The 24,094-nt window shown below is 40.4% G+C and overlaps 2 protein-coding genes across 4 annotated transcripts; both read left to right on the forward strand.

The window, feature by feature from the left end:
* Positions 1 to 687: 687 nt before the first annotated feature.
* pitpnaa (phosphatidylinositol transfer protein, alpha a) lies at positions 688 to 10,160 on the forward strand. Its single transcript, XM_042063632.1, has 12 exons — positions 688 to 836; positions 1,959 to 1,989; positions 3,756 to 3,901; positions 5,335 to 5,426; positions 5,550 to 5,557; positions 5,945 to 6,019; positions 6,332 to 6,415; positions 7,259 to 7,336; positions 7,819 to 7,929; positions 8,167 to 8,289; positions 9,045 to 9,108; positions 9,421 to 10,160. Exons 1-11 carry the CDS (start codon positions 811 to 813, stop codon positions 9,090 to 9,092), a joined length of 822 nt encoding a protein of 273 aa, XP_041919566.1. The 5' UTR covers positions 688 to 810; the 3' UTR covers positions 9,093 to 9,108; positions 9,421 to 10,160.
* Positions 10,161 to 10,877: 717 nt separating this feature from the next.
* Positions 10,878 to 23,950, forward strand: inpp5ka (inositol polyphosphate-5-phosphatase Ka). 3 transcript variants are annotated; one of them, XM_042063627.1, is made up of 15 exons: positions 10,878 to 11,174; positions 11,268 to 11,356; positions 11,500 to 11,582; positions 13,706 to 13,810; positions 14,032 to 14,140; positions 14,538 to 14,654; positions 16,531 to 16,706; positions 16,987 to 17,098; positions 17,241 to 17,350; positions 17,608 to 17,634; positions 18,950 to 19,199; positions 19,373 to 19,510; positions 20,158 to 20,241; positions 20,340 to 20,444; positions 22,697 to 23,950. In XM_042063627.1, exons 3-15 carry the CDS (start codon positions 11,509 to 11,511, stop codon positions 22,775 to 22,777), a joined length of 1,488 nt encoding a protein of 495 aa, XP_041919561.1. In that variant the 5' UTR covers positions 10,878 to 11,174; positions 11,268 to 11,356; positions 11,500 to 11,508; the 3' UTR covers positions 22,778 to 23,950. The 3 variants fall into 3 exon arrangements, with proteins under 3 accessions (XP_041919561.1, XP_041919559.1, XP_041919562.1); XM_042063625.1 differs by lacking the exon at positions 11,268 to 11,356 and having other exon boundaries at positions 10,879 to 11,174; XM_042063628.1 differs by lacking the exons at positions 11,268 to 11,356; positions 17,608 to 17,634 and having other exon boundaries at positions 10,879 to 11,174.
* Positions 23,951 to 24,094: the final 144 nt, after the last annotated feature.

Below are 24,094 nucleotides of genomic sequence, written 5' to 3' on the forward strand. Positions count from 1 at the left end.
ACTATATCCGCAACTACACCCACTACAATGTAAAACACATCAACTAGCCGAGGCTGGTGATAATCTCCAATACATTCTTTTATTTTGCGTAATATTTGGGTGTTTCGGAGTGACTTTTGTCTTTCTTGAGTAGTGTATTTCAAAATATTTAAAAGAAACTTGTTGCGATAACTGTCGAATTGCACCCACCCAGTCAAACCAGTATGCCTACTGTGTTTTTGAACAGAGCACACTTGTTAAACAAGAACTTCAACTGGCCTTAATGCCTTAATGCCTATATATATATATATATATATATATATATATATATATATATATATATATATATATATAGTCATTAAGGCCAGTTGAAGTTCTTGTTTGCGATAACTGTCGAATTGCACCCACCCAGTCAAACCAGTATGCCTACTGTGTTTTTGAACAGAGCACACTTGTTAAACAAGAACTTCAACTGGCCTTAATGCCTATATATATATATATATAGGCATTAAAGCATTAAGGCCAGTTGAAGTTCTTGTTTCTTTTAAATATTTTGAAATACACTACTCAAGAAAGACAAAAGTCACTCCGAAACACCCAAATATTACGCAAAATAAAAGAATGTATTGGAGATGATCACCAGCCTCGGCTAGTTGATGTGTTTTACATTGTAGTGGGTGTAGTTGCCTTGACTACGCCTCGCCCCCTTCAATATCTTTCAGGAAGTAAATTTAAGGCAGAAGGAAACTGTGGAACAAAATGCATCGACTAGACGAGTGAGAGCAGCATAACGTTGTCTGGACTTGTGAAAGTGGGGCATACAACGGCGACATGCAAAAAACGCTGATTAAGGAGTAGTAAGTTGTTATTTTCAATTGTACGTTTTATAAATGAAGCATAGCAACTGCTTCGTAAATTATGAGTAAACTGAACAAGGTGGTGTTACCATGAACTTGGTCGAGCTAACGTTAGCTAGCTACAGTCAGTAACTTACGTTAGGCAGCAGTTAGCCAGCCAGCCAGCTGTTGTCCACGATCTGTTTCGTGAAAGATTTACTTTTAAAATATATGTAAATTATCCTCAGATCTAAATACAATAGGTACCGTATCTTGGTCAGGTTGCCTAGGAAATTGTAAATGGAAGTGGCGTCCAGTGAAATGTAACATTATGATCCCATTAACGTTAAAGGCTGCCAAGTAACGTTACACCTTGGTCTGAGTTGTCACCACATCATCGGGCAGTGAATGTTAAATGAATGGGAGAGTAACGTTGTTTTATGCCAAGGCCCACAACACTGTTAAAATAGAATAATCTTTAAATGCAGAACGAAGCTGATTCAAAATAGAAATGTATCTTAGTGGAACACGTGAAGAGTGACTGATTTGGTTGAGTTTAGGGTGAAGTTACTTTATTTCTGTAATAACCTACTTCGCCTACTCTACTTCCATAATGGATTTACGATGACTAACTATTATTTAGCCTGTCATTGCGTAGCCTACTATCTCTAACTCTGATGGCACTAGGTCGCACAGCACCTTACCAGTCTATTAAATGAAGGTAGCCAAGGGTTAGGACAAATTACTAAGGCTGTGGAGGACTTCACACAACGTTTAACTCTTTGAGTCGCCTATCACAAATACTCTAGGTGTAATTTAGATTTTATTTGATTATATTATTGACATTTGCATCTTACACCTAGTGAGATGATTGATTTAATTTGCCTTTAGTAATTTGACAGACGCAAGTGGCCTACAGAGTAGCCTAATCATAAAGCCAATCAAGGAATATCATTGAAAGTAGCTTAGGCCTACAGCACGTTTCAGTTATGAATATCTACCGTAGCAATCATTGCATGGTGTAAGTGCCAGCTAATAACTAACATTTCAAAACCCCAAGGCAGACTGGACAAAGAATTTTTTTTTTGTAATGCGGTAATATTTTGCCATATTGTAATGAGGCTCCACTCTCTTTCTCTGCAGCCGCGTCGTCCTTCCGATATCGGTTGAGGAGGTAAGTGCTGATTTCGCATGTTTTTTTTTTTTTTTTTTCACCCGACCTTTTGTTCTGGGATTGTCTGCAGATGGGAAGTCCCTAGGTTAAACATTTTCAACTCAATCTAAGCACTTGATTCAAACATAGCATGAAGCAAGTTCTCTCTCATCTACTGTAAATAAAGAGTTGAGCCTTAAACCCTGTCTGAGAAATCACAGGCACAAAAGCCGTTTGTTCACATTTTTTTCCACCCTTCTGACTCAGATATTCCTGGTGAGAAGAACTCCCTTCTTGCTTGTTAGAATTGCCTGAATAATAAAAGGAATACACCACTTTGGAAGTGAAAAGGAGATACACTCTGAGCAGTGGTTAAAGTGGGGTTTGGCAGGTGGGGGAACCCTAAAATCCAGTGCTGGTGCAACGGGGAAAAATGACTCAATAGCAATACTTTTTGGACAAGAACTGCCAACCCCCCCCCACACACACACACACACTTTAACCCCCGACTATGAGCATTTAACAACTGAATGCCATTGGTGTAATGTGTGTGAGTTGTGTGAGTGTACCATTGATGTAGTGTGTGAGTTTCACCTGGCCAATCAGTTCTATACCTGACAGCTTAATCTCCCAACACTTGAGTAGCCCCCAGGGAGCAATTCCACCTGCCAGTGGACTTGTGAGCAGCCTGTGCTCATAAGTCATTGTCACAGATGGGAGCCTTGTGAGGGACTGACAATTTTGCTGTAATTTTACTCCCAGTCCCAACAGAGCTTAAATAGGCCATAAGACTTCAGTTTGCCATGCATTGTGCTCACTGATTCACGTCACTATATTGGCACTAGATTGGCTGTCTGTCATTGAAAAAGACCAGTCTTCCTTTTAACAATAATAGGAAGCACAAGTTCAACACGTGAGGTGACATTCCAATCCACCCACTGCAACCGGCGCATTGACACTCTCAGTTCTTTGTGATTGTTCCCTCAGTCTTCCATCAACAAACTCCTCAAAAGGAGTGGCGGAGTAATTGACAAGCAATTGACACCTTACAGTCCAGTGTTGGCTCTTCTGGGAGTTTAATCTATTGTGGCCTTGATGTCAGTGGAGTGAGACCGTAGTTCAGTCAGCAGCAGGCGTGGGCCCACTGGCTGGGTGACTCACCACCTGTGTGACGCAGGCAGGCTGGCCGTGACTGTGACTGCTGGTGCTGCTGCTACTACCTCTACCTCTCCAGCTCCTGACGATGGCTGTTGGATGGGGGGTGATTGGTTCGCAGGCAGCCTAAGCCGTAAGATAATGATAATTCCTCCGTCCAAGCTTGACTGAATAATGGGATCAGTTTAAAGGCAGCTGACTTCTGACGCCTCTGTTTAAAACTAGCCCTCCCTGAGAGCCAATAGAGCTTCTGTTAATGTTGTTGAAAAGGGGGCATCACATGCTGTGCCATGGTCAGTCACCCCATGGAAATGTTAGATGGGTCTCATGTGTCCTCATTGTGCTTATTGCCTCAGTTAATTTCTCATTTCTCATTCAATGTGCTCATGTAATATTCATGCATTCTATGTTGTTGTAGCTGTTGAAGAGGCAGAAGTCAGTCAGGTCATTGTATCAGGGCCATACCATCTTTTCACAGATTATGTGCCTTCTGCAATCTTGCGTATTGCACAAAACCATCATTTCCTCTTTTCTAAGGGCACAGATGGTACTTTAGGTTAAGTGGTTTCTGTTGAGGGTGTTGCTGCCGGTGGTGGTCAGCATTTCCTTTTTCTCCCTCCCCCCTTGTGCAGTATCAGGTGGGCCAGCTGTACTCAGTAGCTGAGGCCAGCAAAAATGAAACGGGCGGCGGAGAAGGGGTGGAGGTGCTGAAGAACGAGCCGTACGAGAAGGAGGGGGAGAAGGGCCAGTACACGCACAAGATCTACCACCTGCAGAGGTAAGCCGGTCAACTGTGAAAATACAGGTCTGTGTACAACACGCAAAGGTTCTTTTGTCATTTGCAAGAAGGCAAGTGATTATTTTTATGATTGCAAAGCAAGAGTTCAGCTCCAGTTAGGTTATTTTGCTATAGGAGGAACTTGCTAAGAACCTCTTTGTTCTTAGCAAGTGTAATATGGGTTGGTATGTGAGATCACAAGTTGTTATGTGAGATCACAAGTTGGTTCTCAATCTTGTACATGCAATAAATTTCATTTTAAGGGCTTAAAGGCCTCAGGCACTCTGCTAGAAATCAGGAGTTGGCTAGGTTTAATATATGAAAATGGGCATTCACAGCCTATTTTAACATTTCTGATTTCTTTCCTTGATTTAAACCAAAGTTCTTTTAGGTAAGTCCCTCCATATGGCGACCATATTGCAACACACTTTGGGCACTTATTGGGCATCTATTTCGGGCAGAACTGCGCGTGCACAAGGCTTCACGACACCAACCTCGCTCCAGCGGCGAGATCACAACAAGTGTTGCACGGTGTACCGATACCACAAAAGTTTCGCCCAGAAATTAAAAATGTCACAATACTAAATTTATTAGTATCGATACTTCTAAGAATAACAGGGTCGTTTTGCAGTAAGATGCGTGTGCGCAAGGCATTCTAGTGCCTCCACTAGTCTGTGTGTCCTTTCTCCTCTCTCACACACGCATCTTTCAAGCTGCAGCTGTCATGCCATAAACATTGAGACATGGCTGCTAGTTTAAGTGATGCTGTGCCCGCAAAGCAACAAATAATAATAGGCTAATGTTAAGTTGATTTGCTCAATTGCATCTCTCAAGTTTGTATTGCTAACCTACCTAGGCTATGGGATTTAGTTAATTTAGGCCTACTGTTGGGTTTAATGACATTTCAGAAATATGCTATGCAACCTAATGCCAAACGTTTACATGTGCAGAGAGCTCCTTGCTAAATATCCCTCTAGCTCTCACGTCATTTCTGTCAATCATGTAGTGTGCACCAAAATACCATAAATGGGCATTGCAAGACACTTATCTGATCTCTGAAGGACACTGGTGTGAATGATCACACTATATTCAATATTTCTGATGAGGTTAAGGTGGTGGGGGCCCCCAAATCAAATCAAATTTTAAAAAAGTATCGAGATTCTTGACTTGGTGATTCAGTATCGAAACAATAATTTTGGTATCGTGACAACACTAAACACACCACATGATTGGCTCGATGTATTCACAACACCACATGATTGGCACGATGTATTCACATGTCGACTTTTGGCCGCGGAAGGGGCGGGATATGTGTAGACAACAGCCATATTCCAGTTACAAATTAACCCCACGCATTTCTACGGAGGATTTCTTGAGTGCTGTCTCTTCATTAGAAAGTTTAAACATTGCCTCTTGCTTTCTTTTATATGCAGTAAAGTGCCAGGTTTTGTGCGGATGCTAGCACCTTCCTCTGCCCTCAACATCCATGAGGAGGCCTGGAATGCTTACCCGTACTGTCGCACAGGTACCCTTTCTTCGTTACTGACACATCAGGAAAAGTCTTACTAATTGTGTTTGGAGAATTGAATGTCTAATGTTTTTTGTTCTAATTTTGTTTTGTACTCCTCACATGTTCTCGTCATGACAGTTCTCACAGTAAGTTTTTTTTGTTTGTTTTTTTCTTTTCCCTCTTAAGCCTTACAAGTACAACCCCATTTCCAAAAAAGTTGGGACGCTGTGTGAAATGTAGATAAAAACAGAATGTGGTGATCTGTTTATCATGTGAACCAATTGAAAGTAGAACATAAATAACATGTATTTTATAAAAAAAATATATAAGCTCATTTTGAATTTGATGCCAGCAACACGTCACAAGAAGGAATATTCCAAAACCAAATAGGTTAATTGGCAATATGATTCAGTATAATAAGAGCATTCCATGTCTTGTATGTGTAGGTTTTTATGTGTTTATTATAGTGGTCAAAAATAATTACTATTCACTATATTCATGAAACTATTTTTTTTTTTTTTTTTGTTTCCCAGAGTGAGTACATGAAGGACAATTTTCTGATCCAGATTGAAACTTGGCACAAGCCTGACCTCGGTGAGCAGGAAAATGTGAGTGTGTCTCAAAAGGAAGGAGAGTTTATGTTACCACACTTAATGGCAAACTTACAAGCAATTCACTTTCTATAACTCAACATCCCCTCTTATTAATATACTGCATCCTCCTGGGTTATGGTTCTCAAGGGTTATTTATGAGGATACAGATACTGTATTTCAGGAATTTATATACCTGATTATTCATCCCGTCCAATTACCTGATAATTCATCCCGTCCAATCAGAATTTGGTGTGAGGAAAGCAGACGTGATCCTTATTGTTATCGTCAGGATTGATTCACTGTTATTTCCTATATTCTTTTCATTAGGTACATGGATTAGATGCAGACGTATGGAAGAAGGTTGAAGTAGTTCACATTGACATTGCAGACCGAAATGCTGTGGATGCCAAGGTGAGTTTTCCAGTGTCCGTGGCACTGCTGGCACACTTAGATATGCCTAGAGTCGCAGAAATGAGGAATGAATTTTTTGCCACGGATGTCCACATCGGTAAACTCTTCCATTACGGCTCCCACACACGGCTGCGTTCCGTCAATGCATTCCAGTGGGTGTTCCCGACGGTAGCTATGCAAATGACTTGAAGTAAAACCGTAATGTGATTGGTTGGTGCCGTCCGTAGATTGGCTTGATTGGCCGGTGCCGTCTGTCGGTGCAGCAACAGCTGAACTCCTCAACGCGAGCAGCGGGAGAAACGCGACGCGACGGACCCACAATTCAGTTTGGCAACGGATCACGTGAGCCCATTTAAAGTGAATGGGATGCGTCTCCAGCAACGCGATGCACGCAGCTGTGTGTGGGAGCCGTTAGCTAACTGAGATGCACTTGTCAAAAACAGTAGCTAATCAACTGCTGCAATTGGGGTCATTGATTTCTGCTTTTGACACAAGATCAAAAGATACAGATACAGCAGGTTGTGTTTGGCTGTCGCCCATCCACTAGATAGGCTGCCTTCGCCTGCAGTGCATCGGATGCAAACAACCATAGCTTGGCTTGGTGGACTGACAGAAGTGACCTAACAGCATGAACAGAATCTGGGACAAGATGTGATTTAAAGGCACGTTTTGTCAGAGATCATTTAGTTTAATCGTAACTGTAGTAAATTGGGTTGTTGTCCCCCATGGGTTGTAGTTAATTCCCTTGCCTACTGCACCTACTTTAGCTTCTTTAAACAGCCTCACTACTGACTTCATTTGACATTCACTGATTCACTGACATCCTGAACTGTCTCCCTTCAGGACTATAAACCAGATGAAGATCCTGCCACATACAAGTCTGCAAAGACAGGCCGGGGACCCCTTGGACCAGACTGGAAGGTAAAGTCATGTAGTCCTCCCTCACAGATGTTGCTGTGCAACCTTTAACAGCAGGCTTTCACAGTTGATGTCCAGTCATCCTCACATATGGAAAACACCTGGATCCTGTTTTATAAAGCTTTTTTTGTACATACATGTGTGTGAAATGCACGCCACTCTTTCTTTAATCTCAATAGAACAACCGAAACAATGTTCTATAGAATTATGAAACTTCAAAAACTCTAAACTAACCTTATGGTGGCCCAGTGATGCATGGCTAAAATAATTTGGCAACGCATGTCATTGGTGTAAAATACACATTTTTGACTAGTCTGCGCTGACATGAGGTTAAAATGGTGTTGAGCAAAGACAGACACAGATGTTATTTATTCTGCCTCTAAGGCTGTCTTTCCTGTTTTATGGCAGCATGTCTTTGTACTTGGGGTTACTGTGACTGCTGAGACAATTGCTTCCATGTGAATACTTTTGTTTGCGCTCTGCAGAAGGAGCTCCCATCCAAGACGGACTGTCCACATATGTGTGCCTACAAACTGGTCACAGTCAAATTCAAGTGGTTTGGCCTGCAGAACAAGGTGGAGAACTTCATTCACAAGGTATGGAGTCTCTGAGATGGGAACAGTGCTATGTCACTGGTTTTCAAGAATACCACATATAGCTATAGTTTACGTAGGTATTTCAGAGACACTTTTGTCCATAGCAACTTAGACATATGCTGTCTGTATGGTAATCAGTAATGTTTTGAATGGTTTAAATTTGTTCTAATCTGTGAGTTAGTTAAGGTCTTTTTGATGACCTAAAAGTTGTCTAATGAATTATTTTTTCATTTGCAGCAAGAGAAGCGCTTGTTTACCAATTTCCATAGGCAGCTTTTCTGTTGGCTTGACAAGTGGGTTGAACTAACAATGGATGACATCCGAAGAATGGAGGAGGAGACACAAAAAGAACTTGATGATGTAGGTTATGACTATGTTTCAAAAAATTATATTCTTGAATTATATTCTTTAAGTCATGCCCCTGATTACTTGATTTCTGTTTCTTCAGTCATTCCTCTCTGTCTCTGTCCTTTCATCTTTCCATACATTTTATTTAATGTGTGTCATGCTAATGCTCATATGTAGGCCTATTCCAATTCATTCCAAATCCAAATGGGATATTGCACCCAGCTCTCACTGTGCAAAGACCATGAACATATCCTTGTGGTTTGTTAGACCTCTAGGTCTGTGATCAAATTAATTTGGTCAGATGGTGACTGCTGCTGATAAACTAAAGTTGTAAAAGTCATGCCCTGTCCACCTTCTGAACATTGACCTGACATCAGACTCAACTTTACAGCCAACATATTCACAGTCCACAATCACCACATACTTAACTGTATGTGTTGTGCAATTCATGGTCTGTAGAAAGACCTCTGTTGAGCTCTCATTCTCAAATTATTGAAGAGCAGTCTTGTTCACTAGGATAAGGTGACCTTCCTTTTAATGTGTTTTTCACAGCCAGCCATTTCATTTAAAAATGTCAGAACATGTATCTGTGCTCTATAACTGTTAAAGTGAGTTATACAAATACAAGATAGCGATTTTTCCATTACATTTGTGTCTCATTGCCCCTGTATAAAAGTAAGACTGACACTGGCTTGCCAGTGTTGAGAGTTGCCATACTGCCTGTGAAGTTGTAGCGGTTTGTGAAGTTGTTTGCTTCCTCCTTACAGATGAGGGTGAAGGACCCAGTGAAGGGCATGTCTGCCACAGAGGAGTGAGACTACAGCTGTGATTGTGAGTGTATACCCCTCATACCATTAATTACTGTCAGCCATGGGGATGGCTGTAATAGCCTGCTAGTTGCTTTTATCCTTGGCAGCTTAACAGCACCTCCAAGTTCCTCAGAAACAAAGCAGTGTGTTAGTGGAGTATTTGAGTCAGACCAAAATCAACTGATCTGTGGTCCAGATGTTCTTTGCCCCTACCGCCAAATTGGGTTCACTTAAAAGTATAGACAATACGTGTGTGGAACATGGTTATTCAAGCAATCTTGGCTCATTTTTCTAATGCCCTGTTATCTATATTTCCCTGTTGATTTATTTTCAGATCATTGCCTTAAACACCAGCATTCTGTTTTGACTGCCATCCTTCCGGAGCAAGTCTATGATCCAGCTCAACTTCTCCATCTGCCCTGTTGACCAATCTAAAAAGCCATTATTGTCATGGTGGATCATCAAGGTCTACAGCCTTACCACTTGAATAGTTCACTTGTAACCTGTACACTAATTCATAAGGATATTGTTCTTTACAAATGTTTGATTCATGGGACTGTTTTTATTCATTTTTTTTTTTTTTTTTGATATGTGGTGTCAAATGTCAAAATGCTGTGTGGCACTTGTCTTATACAATTGAATGGACCAAATCCAGTTGTTGTCAGCCTTTGATCTTTCCTTGTGTAGGCCCTTCAGAATCAAAATTACCGTACAATATCTTTTGCCATGCTCTTTATTTTTCTTGGATTTTTAAAACGCTACCTAATGTTCCCTATGGTCAACATTGCTTGAGATGATGTTTCAGTTTCAGTCGATGGTAGTGTAAGCCAAGGATGGGATCTGAGGGGTTGTTTGATGTGTGTCTGTGTGGCTCTTTATACTCGGTCCTCTAATGAGAGAAACCAGAGTTGGGGTATTAAATTGTATTTATATCTGGGGTACATTTTTTTTATGTTCATGATTTTGTTGTTTTGGTCAGGGGTGGAAAGAAACACTGTATTTGCATATGTCTTCAGATACACTGTAGTACTGTTTATACGACATATCATGAAATTAAAAAAACATTTATATTTACGAATTGCCTCCCCTACCATGTTTATAAGCACACCGGAAGTATGTTTAATTAATGTTTAATTCATCCTAAGCGTAGGGCTCACACAGTGCAGGTGTAAAAATGTTACTTCCCAGTTGTAGGCTAAACACAAAGTTATAGGCAGTCTGTGGTTAGAAATGAAAGGTTCCACTTCCACCATTCTAATTCCCTACACACTGTTAAATTCAGCAAAAAGCTTAAACATCTTTATTTAAAAATATATGTAAACAAATATTTAGTGTAGCCTATCAAAAGAATAGGCCTACGCTACACGACATAGGAGTACCTGTAATACTGTGATACGGTTGGTACAATAAAGCAGCAGTGGTGGCTGGGTCAGATTACACCATTTTTTGGTGTTTTAGGATTGACTTATTCATGCTATCATAGAAACATAAATTCTTGCATTCATGCAATATACTGTATGTCAATATATTTCTGTCACTAGGCGCAGTAATAGGTTATTTCATTTCATAATGCATATTTGCCTATTTGAGCTGTTTTAGCAGAGCAAGAGATATTAAGATATCTAGATCCGTTCAGTTGTTGACCAGTGTTGTTTTCAGTAAAAGACAGCTGAAGTTTCCCAAGGGCCTATATGGATGACAGCATTTTCTTTTTATGGAGAGTAGCGCAAATCTTATTTTGAGGTTGTGTGTCGCTTTAAGGCGCGGGCGCGACTGGACAGCCTGGAACAGGAAGTATGAAAACCAAACAAACGTTGAAGAGGGAAGTGGGAGCTGGTACATAGTAGCTGTAGTTGTATAGTTGTAGTAGTTGAGGTCTAAGCCCTATTATACACCAGTCTTCATATATCCTAACTCAATTCACAGTGATGCTGACATTACGTCGTATTTAGCTATGTAGAGAAATGGCTAACTAGGAAGCTAGTCATAAGTAGTTTGCGTCGTGATAAGCCAGTTAGCGTTTCTTGATAAACCCTATTTGGCAAGTTACCCTACCAAACAACAGTCCATTTAATTTCATCTGGCTAGGTATGGATGTGATGTATCTCCTATGTTTATTTATTTTTGGTGGTGTTGATGCAATTTGTGTAAGTGTGCTGTGTGTGTGGTCACTTCTGATAGTAAAAGCCAGCCTCAGCATCAACAGCATACTAGCTAACTAACGTTTACGTTAGTTAACGGATGAGCTAACGTACTAAGATACAGAGCAGGCAGGTGTAATTTCCTAATATATTTTGTGTATTAATCGTGCATGTTTAACCTTGAAACTCGGTGTATAGCAAGTAGTCCATTCAGGAATTTAATATGACTGATTCACTGGGTGTCTGGAACTACTGTATGCATGTTGTTGCAGGTGAAAGGGATGGAGCAAGAGGTCCTGTCAGACAGTCTGGAAGCAATGAGCTTGGACGGTAGGAGCGACATGCATACATTCAGGTAACGGAATCTATTCCCACTCAGTGTGTGAATATGTATCTGTTTGTTTGTTCATCTATATGTATGCATTGGTTTATTTATGTATCTATCTATTATTTATTTGGAAAACAGTCTGTTTTCGTTACTCTATAGATGGATTTTGTTTACCATGTGTTATGTACTGCTGTGTCTGCTTTGTTAGATTTGAATAGGCAATTTGGGAGAGAATTGTGCTTAGTTTTTCTTATTGCAAAACCCAAGATTCTCAGCTGCCTGTGCTGTGATGAAGGCATTACAAAACATACAGCACCTTATAAAATGAGTTTACCATGGTAAGGTTTCTCAACTCCAAAAGGGCTAAAAGGCTTCCTTTTGACGTTTTGAGTAGATTACTCAATTTTGCCCAGGGGGAACCATTGAGTCACTCTGACTGAAGGTTTAATGGAGAAAATTAAACCTCATCTAATGTTTGCTACACCAGTGCTTCTCAATGGGAAGTTTAAAGACAAAATCCTCTAGCAAAATAATTTCTTACAATCTATGGCTATATAGCCTATACATTACCGCTATAACACCTGAATTGGACCAAAAGTTGTGAGTCTTCTAGGCCTGCCCTCTCTGTTTACTGTTCCTGTGGCATATGTCATAAACACCTGTTGCAGACAGTGTTGCTCTATTTTGCTGTTCTTTCAAAATCAAAACCCAGACTTGGTTAAGTTTTAACTGTTCCCTCTGTGTTGTATTTGCATGCAATTTTGTTTTTATCATGCTAGAGACGCTTAGACTGTAGTCATGTGAGTTGTATACAGGTTTAGAGCTGCCAGACTGCTCTACACTGGGATTGCTACACATGCTCCAAACTCCCCCACCCCCTTGCCCCGAGCCAGATTACCCACATAAGCCCTCACTCCATACTTCCATCTATCAAAAATCCAGCCCACCCTCAAAGCCCCTTGCATTTGGATAGACTGAGCTTGGTGCGTTTGCCAGGAAATTTCCCTCACACTGTGGAAGTGTATTAGCAGCAGCAGTGAGTAAAACAAACTGGGGCTTTATGTACAGTTTCGACTTTCGACACATTGAAGTGTGAAGCAGAATTGATTGGATTGTTTTTTTTTTCTTCTAATGACTGAGGAATGGATTATATTTCTAGCAGTTTACTGAGGTAAAATCGCTTATACCTTGAGCAAGGCTAGTCCACCTAGACGACAAGTGAACATACTCAAGTTGGGTCCAGTGCACAGAAGGAGGAACTTGCTCTGAGTTGCGGAGACTGAAGACTGGCTGTGTGTTAACCTTTCTCTCACTGATACACCAGTTAAAAAAAAAAAAAAACCCATCATGGAGGACATTGCCCATTATTTCGAGGCCAAGATGCGAGTGCGTGCAGACAGCTTGGCCAGCACGACCACTCACTCCACAGACGGTCGAATGCAGCTGCGCAATCGTGTTGCCCAGCTCATGACCTGTGTTGACGACCTGGAGTCCAACAGCAAGCTGCAAGCCGAGATGAGGAAGAAGTTAGAGGGGGCTTTGCTCCTCTGTGGAAAGAAGGCGTCTAAACCGAAGAAAGACCAGTTCAGGTTGATTCTCGTGCTCTTGTTTGATTCCTCTGTCTTTCTGTACAAGCGTGTCTGTGTTTACTAATGTTTGGTACACTCTGCAGAATTTAGGGATGGGTGTTCAAGTAACTGCCTTTAGTACGACTGCTGTGAGCACTCTCATCTCAATGTCTGTGTATAACAGTAGTATTTCCATTTTTGTGAGTGGGTGCCATTTGTTTCTCACGTTCTGGAGTTCTTTTCCCTCCCCTTGGACAGATTATAATCTGGCTCTCTGAAACCGGATCAGACCAAATTGATTAAATTGTTTCAGATCGTAATCTATATTACACTTATTCCCTGACCTCATTACTCTAAATGGAGCTTTTTGTTACACTAGAGAGCTATTTGAGGACAAAGAAAGCCTTAGCCTGGCTTAGACATACTTTGGATAAGTATTCAGCTTAGCATTTCATCAGAAACTGGGGGAGATTGTCAATGTAGCCCATATTTTCTTGGGTTAACACTCAGTGTGACAGTTGTGAGTCGTTTTTGATCTTTGCAATGTGTGTTTGTGTGTGTGTGTGTCCTTCCATTCTTCAGGTTGCATATGGTCACATGGAATGTGGCGACAGCAGAACCTCCAGATGACATCAGCTCCCTGCTCAAGCTACATTCCCCAAAGACTCCAGATCTTTATGTGATAGGGTGGGTCTCAGAACAATGACTCAGTGGCGAGATGTACAATTAATTTGGACAAAGACCCTTTTATCAGCATTATATAACATCATCTTTAGACTATAAATGTCTGAAAGATTTAGGTGACGTTACTTCAACAAAAACATTTTCCCTGGCAGTCAGATCAAGTCATCTGAACTTGAAAAGATTATCTTCACCTGAAAGGAAGAAACCATTCTCTTTGTTTTCAGACTCCAGGAAGTGAGAGCTGCCCCTCTGAAGTTTGTAACCGACTTGGCCTTTGATGACTCCTGGAGCCATCTCTTCATGAACACGCTGGCTCCACGAGGCTACGTAAAGGTACCGATCCTCTCCTGTGCATTGTTCAGCTGAGGGCTGTTATTTGCTGTTGCCGACAATGTGAAAATACACTGAGACTTGCATTGTATTCGTTGAGTAGGAACACAAGAATGTGGTGCACTCTTGTGTAAGGCATTCTGCATCATGGATAATGGTGTTTTAGTCAATCACCGAAGTGTCTGGAGCTGAACACGCCAGAGTTCTTAAATATTTTTTAGCTATTACACATTTGCGTGCCATAAGATTGTCCAAGTGGTCCACTCTAACTATGGAGCCTTTTACGTAATGTGCTGTAATACGAGGTGTGTATTGATGGAGGATTGGTTCTGCCAAATACCATGGACAATGAGCTGTTGTGGCCTTATTGTTCTGATAGGTTCTACCCTGTCTGTTCCAGGTGTCCTCCATTAGAATGCAAGGGCTCCTCTTGGTCTTCTTCACCCGCCTGGAACACGTCCCTTTCATCCGAAACATCCAGGTCTCCTACACCCGCACGGGCATGTTTGGCTACTGGGTAAGGCCAGATTTCATCACTGTCCATATTGCATTTGATTGTGTTTGAAAACCACAAACACAGTCCATCGGTAGCTGCACTTACAGTTTGCGCATTTCCGTATAAATATTAATACTATACGGAAACAATTATATACATTATATTATACATAGTATCAGAGGTGGAAAGGTTCCAGCTTCAGAAAGTAAAAGTCCTACCACATATCTGTGCCAACCATTCACTTAAAGCAGCTGATTCTAATTAGCACAACTTCTGCCAGGTAGAGCAGCTAACTTGTGAGATCACCTAAAGTGCACAGGTAGATCCAATACATGGTTGGACCTTTACTTTATCAAGCTGGACTTTTCCACCTCTGCATAGTATAAATAATAATTACATTATTATTTATGTAATAATATATGTTATTATTTATCTAATTATATACATTATTACTAGTGCTGTCCGTTAAACGCGTTATTAACGGCGTTAACGCAAACCTATTTTAACGGCATCAATTTTTTTATCGCGAGATTAACGTTCTTTTTGGTCTAACAAACTTTGTAGTTTTTTCACATGCTGTTGAAACAACTAGTAACGTTAGAACAACTACAACACCACACTGGATCCAGCTAGACCGGAAACTAAACAATACGCACTGACGAATGGAATGGAACGTTGAATGTGCTGCACATACACGCCCCCTTTTAGGGGAAAGATCATAGATGACTGTTTGGATATAATGGAAACCTATGCTGCATCGAAGTGGGGAGCGAAAAGGGCTTATATACTTACTAAATCTTGAAACAAACGTGAATAAAAGGCACAAAATTAGGTTGGTGTAAGAGTTATCTGTGTGTTTATGGGATTAATATGACCATTATGTTCCTATGTGTTGCTCTTGCAGTTTACTAACAGGAGTGTCATGAATGTAGGCACAGTCAAACTGCCCATGGCTGACTATAACTAAGTTCGGCAAGCTTAACTTTACATGTCATAACATCAACTAAACATAAGTCACACATTCATTCTATCACTTGTAATATGAATAGCCTATTTCCTACAACTAGGAGATAATTGGCTATGTTATTCCACAGTTAACTATAGCTAGCAAGCTAACCGTTTTACATGGGATATTATGGTAAGTGTAGCTTTGAATGTTCTGTGAATTAATAACTAGATGTAACGTCAACGTGTGATTACTAGCTGTCTTTCCCATTGGAATCAATGATATAATGTTAACTTTCCACTAAAATGGGGCTTGATGCAGATTAAATGTATCTTTATGATGATGCCCTGTTAGTAGGCTAGGCTACGTAAAGGCATGCTGCACACACTTGGTTGGGCTTACGAGCCGGCCAAAGAGTAGTAGGCTGACTCATTAATAATGTGCCGCCAAAGATTTTTTCCCCGTCACTTATCTGTTATCTGTGGCTTTGATGCACCGTTTCTTGTCCTCAAACTGCGACACTTCCTAGTAGCAAATATTCTAAGAACTTTACTTCCTTCTAGTCCAGTTTATATCAGCTATATTTCTGAAGAATAGGCCTATATTGTGTTGCCTCAAGGGCTGCAGCACATCTTTTGAAATTTGATTTGAAATAATCAAATAGACCTACGTCTAAAGTTAAGTTAATAAAGTAGGCTAACTTGCTTTGCTTTCATTTGAATCCCAATCAAGATACACAATAATTGCTTTATATTGTCAATATGGACTCCTGGAAAGTATGCAAAATAATAGAATTTAAATCATGTGATAAAATATGTGATTAATCGTGATTAACTATAGGAATTCAGCGATTAATCGCGATTAAAAAATGTAATCATTTGACAGCACTAATTATTACTTAAGATTATTTGTTGTTGTCTTGTTTTTCTCATGCTCACATGTTTGCCTCAGGGGAACAAGGGAGGTGTCTCCATGCGTCTGTCGTTCTACGGCCACATGCTGTGCTTCCTGAACTGCCACTTGGCCGCCCACATGAACTACGCCTCGCAGCGGGTGGATGAGTTTGAGTACATCCTGGATAATCAGACCTTTAACTCAAAGGACACTCCGAATATCCTCGACCACAAGTCAGTATACACATACAAGCCAAAGTATTTGCAGCTATCCCTGTAGGGGATCTGTCAATCTGCAGGAGCTGTGCTGCTTATACCAAAACCTAAGAACCAGCTATTCCAGTTCCTCTCAGATGTTTGCGTACAAGAGACCTGGCCATGTTTTAGCTATAACATCAGCGATGCCTGAATGTGTGTGAGCTGTACGCATCCCTGACTTGCAGTGGCGGCCTCATTTAACTGTGTGTAGGCGTTTAATCACATTCTGTTACATAACCGTCTTTCCTCTTTTCAGAGTGGTCTTTTGGTTCGGGGATTTGAATTTCCGAATCGCCGACCATGGAATGCATTTTCTACGCTCCTGCATCACCAGCCAGCGCTTCAACCTACTATGGTCCAAGGACCAGGTTTGCTGCATTTGAATTTAAAACAAAACACAACAAAACAAAAAAAAACAAATCCCTTTCCCTGCCGGTTTTGGACTGTGTTCATTGCTGTTTGTGTTGATGTTGTTCAACTTGTGCATGTGCCTGTTTGCGATTTCATCAGCTTACGATGATGAAACAGCAAGCAGCTAGCCTTCAGGAGTTCGAAGAGGGACCACTCGACTTTCAGCCGACTTATAAATTTGACCTGCACTCTGATAACTATGACTCCAGGTAGTTATCAAGTTCACCCGTGCCAACACACACACACACACACACACACACACACACTCACACTCACACTCACACTCACACACACACACTGAAGCACAGTAAGTTGTTTGTCCCTGTGGGCTGTAAGGGGGAAAGAACAAGCTGTTCCGTTACGTATACAATGCATGTCATTGCCTTATAGTCTGATTCTGGTGTTCCCTCTTACAGCCGTGTGTCCCATAGTAAGCATTACCTGTCCTCTGCTTGACGTTTTGCAGACTACAGAGAACATTGTTGGGTTTTAAGTAAGAGTTCAAACCATCTGTCCCTTTCATGTGCATCTCCCTCTCTCCTACACCCCCTCTTCCATCAAGCCCCTAGAAGCTCTGGGGGAGAGATACTGTTTGGTCAAGCTGTCTAGCGGATTGTAATGTTTGAGGTTCTGATTTTTGCCTGTCTGCTGCAGATGCTATTTTATTTTGCTGCATGTGCCTTTGCAGATTATCAGACATTTTTGGTTTGATAGACATTTATAGCCATGGAGTGTTTTTCTTTGAAAAATATTTGATAATCACTCAAATGGTATGGTATGTGAAACATTGCAATCTGCAAAAGACTGCTATTTAGACCAGCTAAATCACTCACCGTAGAGCTGGATTTACCAAATCCCACAGTTGGTGCAAAAAGTTTCAGCAAGAGACATTTCAACATCAAACCTAAGATTGGCTCAAATGACTCAGTGTGACCAATCATAAGGCTTGGTATAGATAAAGGAATTTTTTGCACATGCCTTGGGCTTTAGTAAATCACATCCTAGTATTTGGACTTTGAAGCACCATTTAAAACAGTGCTCACTGCCAATAGCTTAGCTGTCACTCCATCCAAATTAATCCTTAAAGGAGTACCGTCATACCGGTATGACGGGAATGTTGGGAAATGAACGTTCTAAAGAATATCTGGGTTCATTGAATTCAACCAGAGCCATATGTATAAGGCTCTGAATTCAACTTAGAATTTTAGAACCTTCAATTGTTGCGGAACGGAATCTTATGTTAGAATGTTCAAAAACCTACACCTTTATGGGATAATAAGCTTCATAGAAGCTTGTGCATGTCCCTACTGAGTAGCTGTTCCCATTCCTTTGGGGTTTTAACCTACCTGCACTTCATATTAATGTATCCTATTAAATGTCATCGAGTGTTTCTAAAAGTTTGTGCCATAAGTTTGTACTAAACAGGTGAAGAGTATTGTTTGCTGCCCAACTAATCCTTCTTTTACCCATCTCTCCCACACACACACCTAAGCCTCACTTCTCACTTCCAGAATTACTCTCCTGTGTATGTGTGTGTGTGTGTGTATTGTGTGTAGGTAGGGATTAGAATTAGTGATGCACCACCTGCTGTTATGCCTCTGGGTGTGTGTGTGTGTGTGTGTGTGTGTGTGTGTGTGTGTGTGTGTGTGTGTGTGTGTGTGTGTGGTGTGTGTAGATATATTTAATTTGATATGCCTGTCCGTGTCTGCCCATTGTGTATCTCTTGGCTCCTGCCTCGGCTCGCTGTCTACTATGACATGAGAAGCCTCTTACGGGTCCTCTCCTCTTGTCCCTGTGTGCTTGCTTAGTGGCAAGAAGAGAAAGCCAGCGTGGACTGACCGGATCCTGTGGAGGGTGAAGGCCAAGGCTTCGCCCGCCACCGAGGACGAGGGGGAAGATAGCGAGGCGGGAAGCTCCGAGAAGGCCCAGCAGCAGGCATCGGTAGCAGGGGAAGAGGACGAGGAGCTTTCCCTGAAGGTGAAACAGGACCTCTACACGTCAAATATGGAGTATGGTGTCAGCGATCACAAGCCTGTCATTGGTACCTTCCATCTAGAGGTGAGACATTTATATTCTCTGATTCTTGAAATTGATTCATTGATTCATTAGTCCAGATTTCCTCCACATTAAGCAGTAATAAATAAATAGTTTAGACATTTGTAAGCATGCTGAGGTTTGCCCACCATGTGTCTATTAATATCTCTCTTTCAACTCCTTTGACTCTGTCCCAGTTGAAGAAGATGTACAACACCCCACTGGTCCAAGTGAGTGCGGAGGGAGACTGGAGCGCGGATTTTGATGCCATGGTGACCTACACCATCCTCCAGCCATTCCCCTCAAGTGCCTGGGACTGGATTGGACTTTATAAGGTTTCCCACACCTCCACCTCTCCTCACACACCTCTCTGTCTGGCCTGGGTTAAAGATGGAATGCCTCCTTGAACCAGACTGGCCCAGTACTGGACATTTACAGTATATGCGTATTACTTGCTCATCAAATTGAGTTGGTTGTGAAATCATTATGCTATACCCTAATTTCCCAACTATTAGCCACAGCTTATACATTGATTTTGTAAAATTTCTTCAGCTATGAGGTTAATACACGGGGGCAGTTAATATGGTATATTGATATGGTTGTGTTTCTTTTAACTTGTATAAGACACTGTCCTGCGGCTTATACACAATGTGGCTAATACACAATGTGGCTAATACACAGGAAATTACTGTAAAGGGAGCCAAGGCAATGTTTTAGCACATGGATTTTTGTGATGTGCTATGGAGGACCTGCACAGTTTATGCCTTTGTTCCTCTAGTAAGTTGAATAAACTGTGTTGCACAATAGAAGTTGCAAGTTGTTGATTTTAAACATTTTCAGTTCATAGTGAGTTACTATGCATGTTTACAGTAATTTGCTCTGTATTAGGCATATTGTGCATAAACTGCAGGACAGTGTTTTAATGCAAATAATAAATTGTATTTTAAGAATAATTACAGTCTGTGTTTATATACCTTATTAGGTTGGTTTCAAGAGCACAATGGACTACATTACCTACACATGGGTGAAGGATGACCAGGTCTCTCTTAATGATGAACTTGTACAGGTATTGTGAAATTATGAAGTGGAACTTTAACATGATTATGTTGTGTTTTTTGTAAGTTGTCTAAAACCGAATGTGGTCTGTGCATGTAATGATAACAGGTGTATGTGAGCAAAGATGAAATTCCTGTCCTTGGCGGTGAATGTATTCTCTGCTACTTCAGTAGCAACTTGCAGTGCATTGTGGGGATCAGCAAACCATTTAAGGTCAGTCCACTTATACATTGTCTTAATATACATTGTTATTCTATACAATATAGAATGTTTGGGAATGCTTAGTGGATGCAAGTCAAGTTGCGCTTAGATGCAAATGTGTGAGTAATGTACATGAGTAATGTACAGTACAACCCTGTTTCCAAAAAAGCTGAGACACTGTGTAAATGAAAACAGTGATTATGTGAAAAATGAAGGGGGGGGGGGGTATTTTCTGCAAATCACTTAAACCCATATTTAGTTGCAAAAGGAGGATAGACAACATATTATGAAACTGACTAATTATACTATGTTATGAACTTTTTTGGTTATTTTGATGCCAGCAATGCATCTCAAAAACATTGGGACAGGGCAACAAAAGGCTTGAGAAGTTGTGTAATGCTAAAGAGTAGTCTGTACAATACTGGATAGCCGTGATATTTGGAGCCTCAGATGGCCCTACATTAAAAACAAACATGATTCTGTTATGAAAATCATTGCATGGGCTCAGAAAAACCTTTGTTGATCATTGCCTTTGAACACAGTTTGTCGCTCCTTCCACAAATGCTGGTTTAAAATCCGCCATGTAAAGAAGAAACCTTATTTAGACATGATCCAGAAATGTTGCTGTCCTATCTGGACGAAGAGGAAAAGTCTTATCAAGACAAAGAGGTCTTATCAAGACGAAAAGGAAAACTGTTCTGTGGTTAGAGCAATCAACATTTTTATGAAGAGGTGTTATCAAGATGAAGAGGAAACCAGAGAAAGACCTGGGGGAAAGAAGACCAGGGGGATTGTTATAATTTAAGAAGTTATAATTTCACACTGCTCTCACTCACTAGCAAAGTGTTAAGTCGTCTTATTCTCAACAGAATCTGCACTGCTACTGAAGAAGTATTCCGGAAAGGGCGATCATGTAGTGATCGCATCTCATTCTGCATGCTCAGGCAGATCCTGGAGCAAAGTTGCAGAGTGGATTTGTCAACATCATCAAAATGCTGTACACAGACTTCTCAGCCCAAGTCATCTGTGACAATCAAGTCAGTAGTCATTTCCAGATCAACACAGAGGTCAAAAAAGGATGCATCATCATGTTTGTTCCTACTTGTCATTGGTTATATCATGAAAGACTGTGGTAGGCCAAGGAAGGAGAGGACTCACATGGTCATGTTCTAGAAGATCTTGTCTGTCAAGATGGATGATTTGGCAAGAAGAGCTGCTCGACTTAGCTTGAAAATCAGTGCAAAGAAGACAAAACATCTGAGAATAAACGTCAGGACAGCACATAGGATTAATCACTCTCAATGGGGAAGAGATCAAGGAGGTGTGCATATGTATGTATCAGGGCTCCAAAATGTCATCAGATGGACCAAAAGACAGAGATACTGGAAAGAATCGCCCAGGCCAACCAGACATTTGTTTCCCCATACATAACACCTATATTTAGAATCCTATATTTAAGAACCGTGTCCTTTTTTCTATCCTACTACCGGTATATGGAGTAGACTTCAGAATCAGTGACAAACTAGAAGTCTTCCAAAACCGTTGTCTCCACAGAATTCTCAACATATGGTCGGACACCATCTCCAATGATCTACTCGATTGCACGACATCTATACAACCCATCACTGTAGAAATTAAAAAGAGACGATGAAAATGGATCTGACAAGAAAATGGTACAAATACCAATACCGCACTCCGCTGTACTCTAGAGTGAAAACGCAGGTGAGTATGCCCAAGAGAAACCTGGTGCCAGACTGTTAACAATGGTACGTAAGCTGCGGAAGGCTTCAGAAGATGCACTGTAGCTGAAGAACGGCATGAAGTCAATGAGGAGACCCAAGGTCTATCTAGGACCAAGGAGCAGGACCGGAGCACACAAAGCTTTTAGTGAATTTTTTTTAGTGCAAAACGACTAACGTTTCGACGCCCATGCGTCTTCTTCAGAGAATCTTGACCCCCTGCTACTGAACTGCATAAAGTGTTGTTAGCCTTATGTGCAGAAATGCATGAAGAGGATTAAGTAAGTTGCTGGCATCAAATTCAAAATTAACATATATTTTCCAAACAACAATAAATTTAAAAAAATCAACCGTATCATCAATGTGTATGTTGTCTTTACACCATTCTTAATTAAATATAGTTTACATATTTTGCAAATTATAGTGTTTTGTTTTTCTTTACATTTTACACAGCATCCCAACCTTTTTGGAAACAGGGTTATATATATGTCGCTTGAGAGAATATGACCAATATCTTCATTACAGGTGCAGGAGTCTAGAGTTGCTATAGAAGAAGGTTTGGTGCCTGAGAATGTCAATGGATTGGACCAAGCAGTATTAAGTTGAACAAGACGAACACAGAATCCACGTCATCACTGTGGTGTGTCCATAGGCTGAGCAAAACCAGCACTGGACCTTGGAAACCCAGGAATTATTGGACACAAGTGCATTTTAAAGAAAATCAGTTTATTAGCCTTTAATCAATCATGCTAATGTGATGCATTCGGTTACAGTTACAAGAAATAATTTGAGACGGCACATACAGTTTGCCTTAACATTCTTGGCTCTTAAAAAAGTTTGATGGAAAAATATGCATAGGGTTCTATAGTTGCCTGTAGTGACTGTACTCCAGTGAGGAAGTTAAACAGCCATTTTTGAGATTGTCAGTTTTTAATTTAATATAATGAAAGTACTGTAGAACTGATATTTTATATGCTCAGATAATGTATCTTTCTTAAACTGTTAAGCGCACTTTTGTAGTCCTTTTGTCATTCAATTTCAGTGTTTAATTCGGTCTTGTTTCAGCAGGTCAATTTTACAGATGTTATCAGTTTACCTGTGCTATAGGAAAGATATATGGATGTATATATACAGATATATTTTAGTCATATTGCTTATTGCAAAGGATGGTTGTTTTCGAAAATATTTATGAATGATACACATGTATATTTATTTGCTAACGGTCTGAGTTAACCAAGTGTCTGGAACACATCAACTGTAAAATTAATGAGCTCAAAAGGTGCAGTAAGTAGTGTTGTTGTCAAAAACAGTGCTTTAATTCTGAAGGCAAGTATTATATATATATATGGTTTTAAAAAGAACAAAACATTTTCTGTGCCTCAGCTGTGTCATTCAGGTCCCATTCATGCTGCTGAAAAATAAATCTATTAAAAATGCATTTGATGTACAATACAACAGACATCCGATTGAAACGTAATGCTTTGGCAATAAATCCTACTTAGTACACTTTAAAAAACAAATTTATGTGCCTGGTGCTTGTAAATGAATCCGGTTTCTCAAAGATACACAAATGTGGGACATGATGTTAGGGCTCTATTATTCATATCATTGCCATAATTTCAGTAATGTTCAAAACAAAAGATTAAAGCTCTTATTTCTGTCATGTAGGCCAAGTTACACAGACCTTAATAAAAATGTTACATGTTTTGCTTTATTATCTGCATATTCACAGCAACAATTGTCCTTAATTCTGTTCAAAAATAAATTATTTAAAATAATTTATTTTTTTGTTTATTTCTTGTAAGAAAGAATGGCATATTGGTTGACATGTATGAGTATTCCCAGGCTAATGTTATTCATTCATGTCTTACGTCGGCCTAGGCACTGACTGATCTCAAAAGAACGCCCCATCTTCTCTGCGCT

This window comes from Alosa sapidissima, chromosome 15 (genome assembly GCF_018492685.1).
Source record: "Alosa sapidissima isolate fAloSap1 chromosome 15, fAloSap1.pri, whole genome shotgun sequence".
Taxonomy (NCBI): domain Eukaryota; kingdom Metazoa; phylum Chordata; class Actinopteri; order Clupeiformes; family Clupeidae; genus Alosa; species Alosa sapidissima.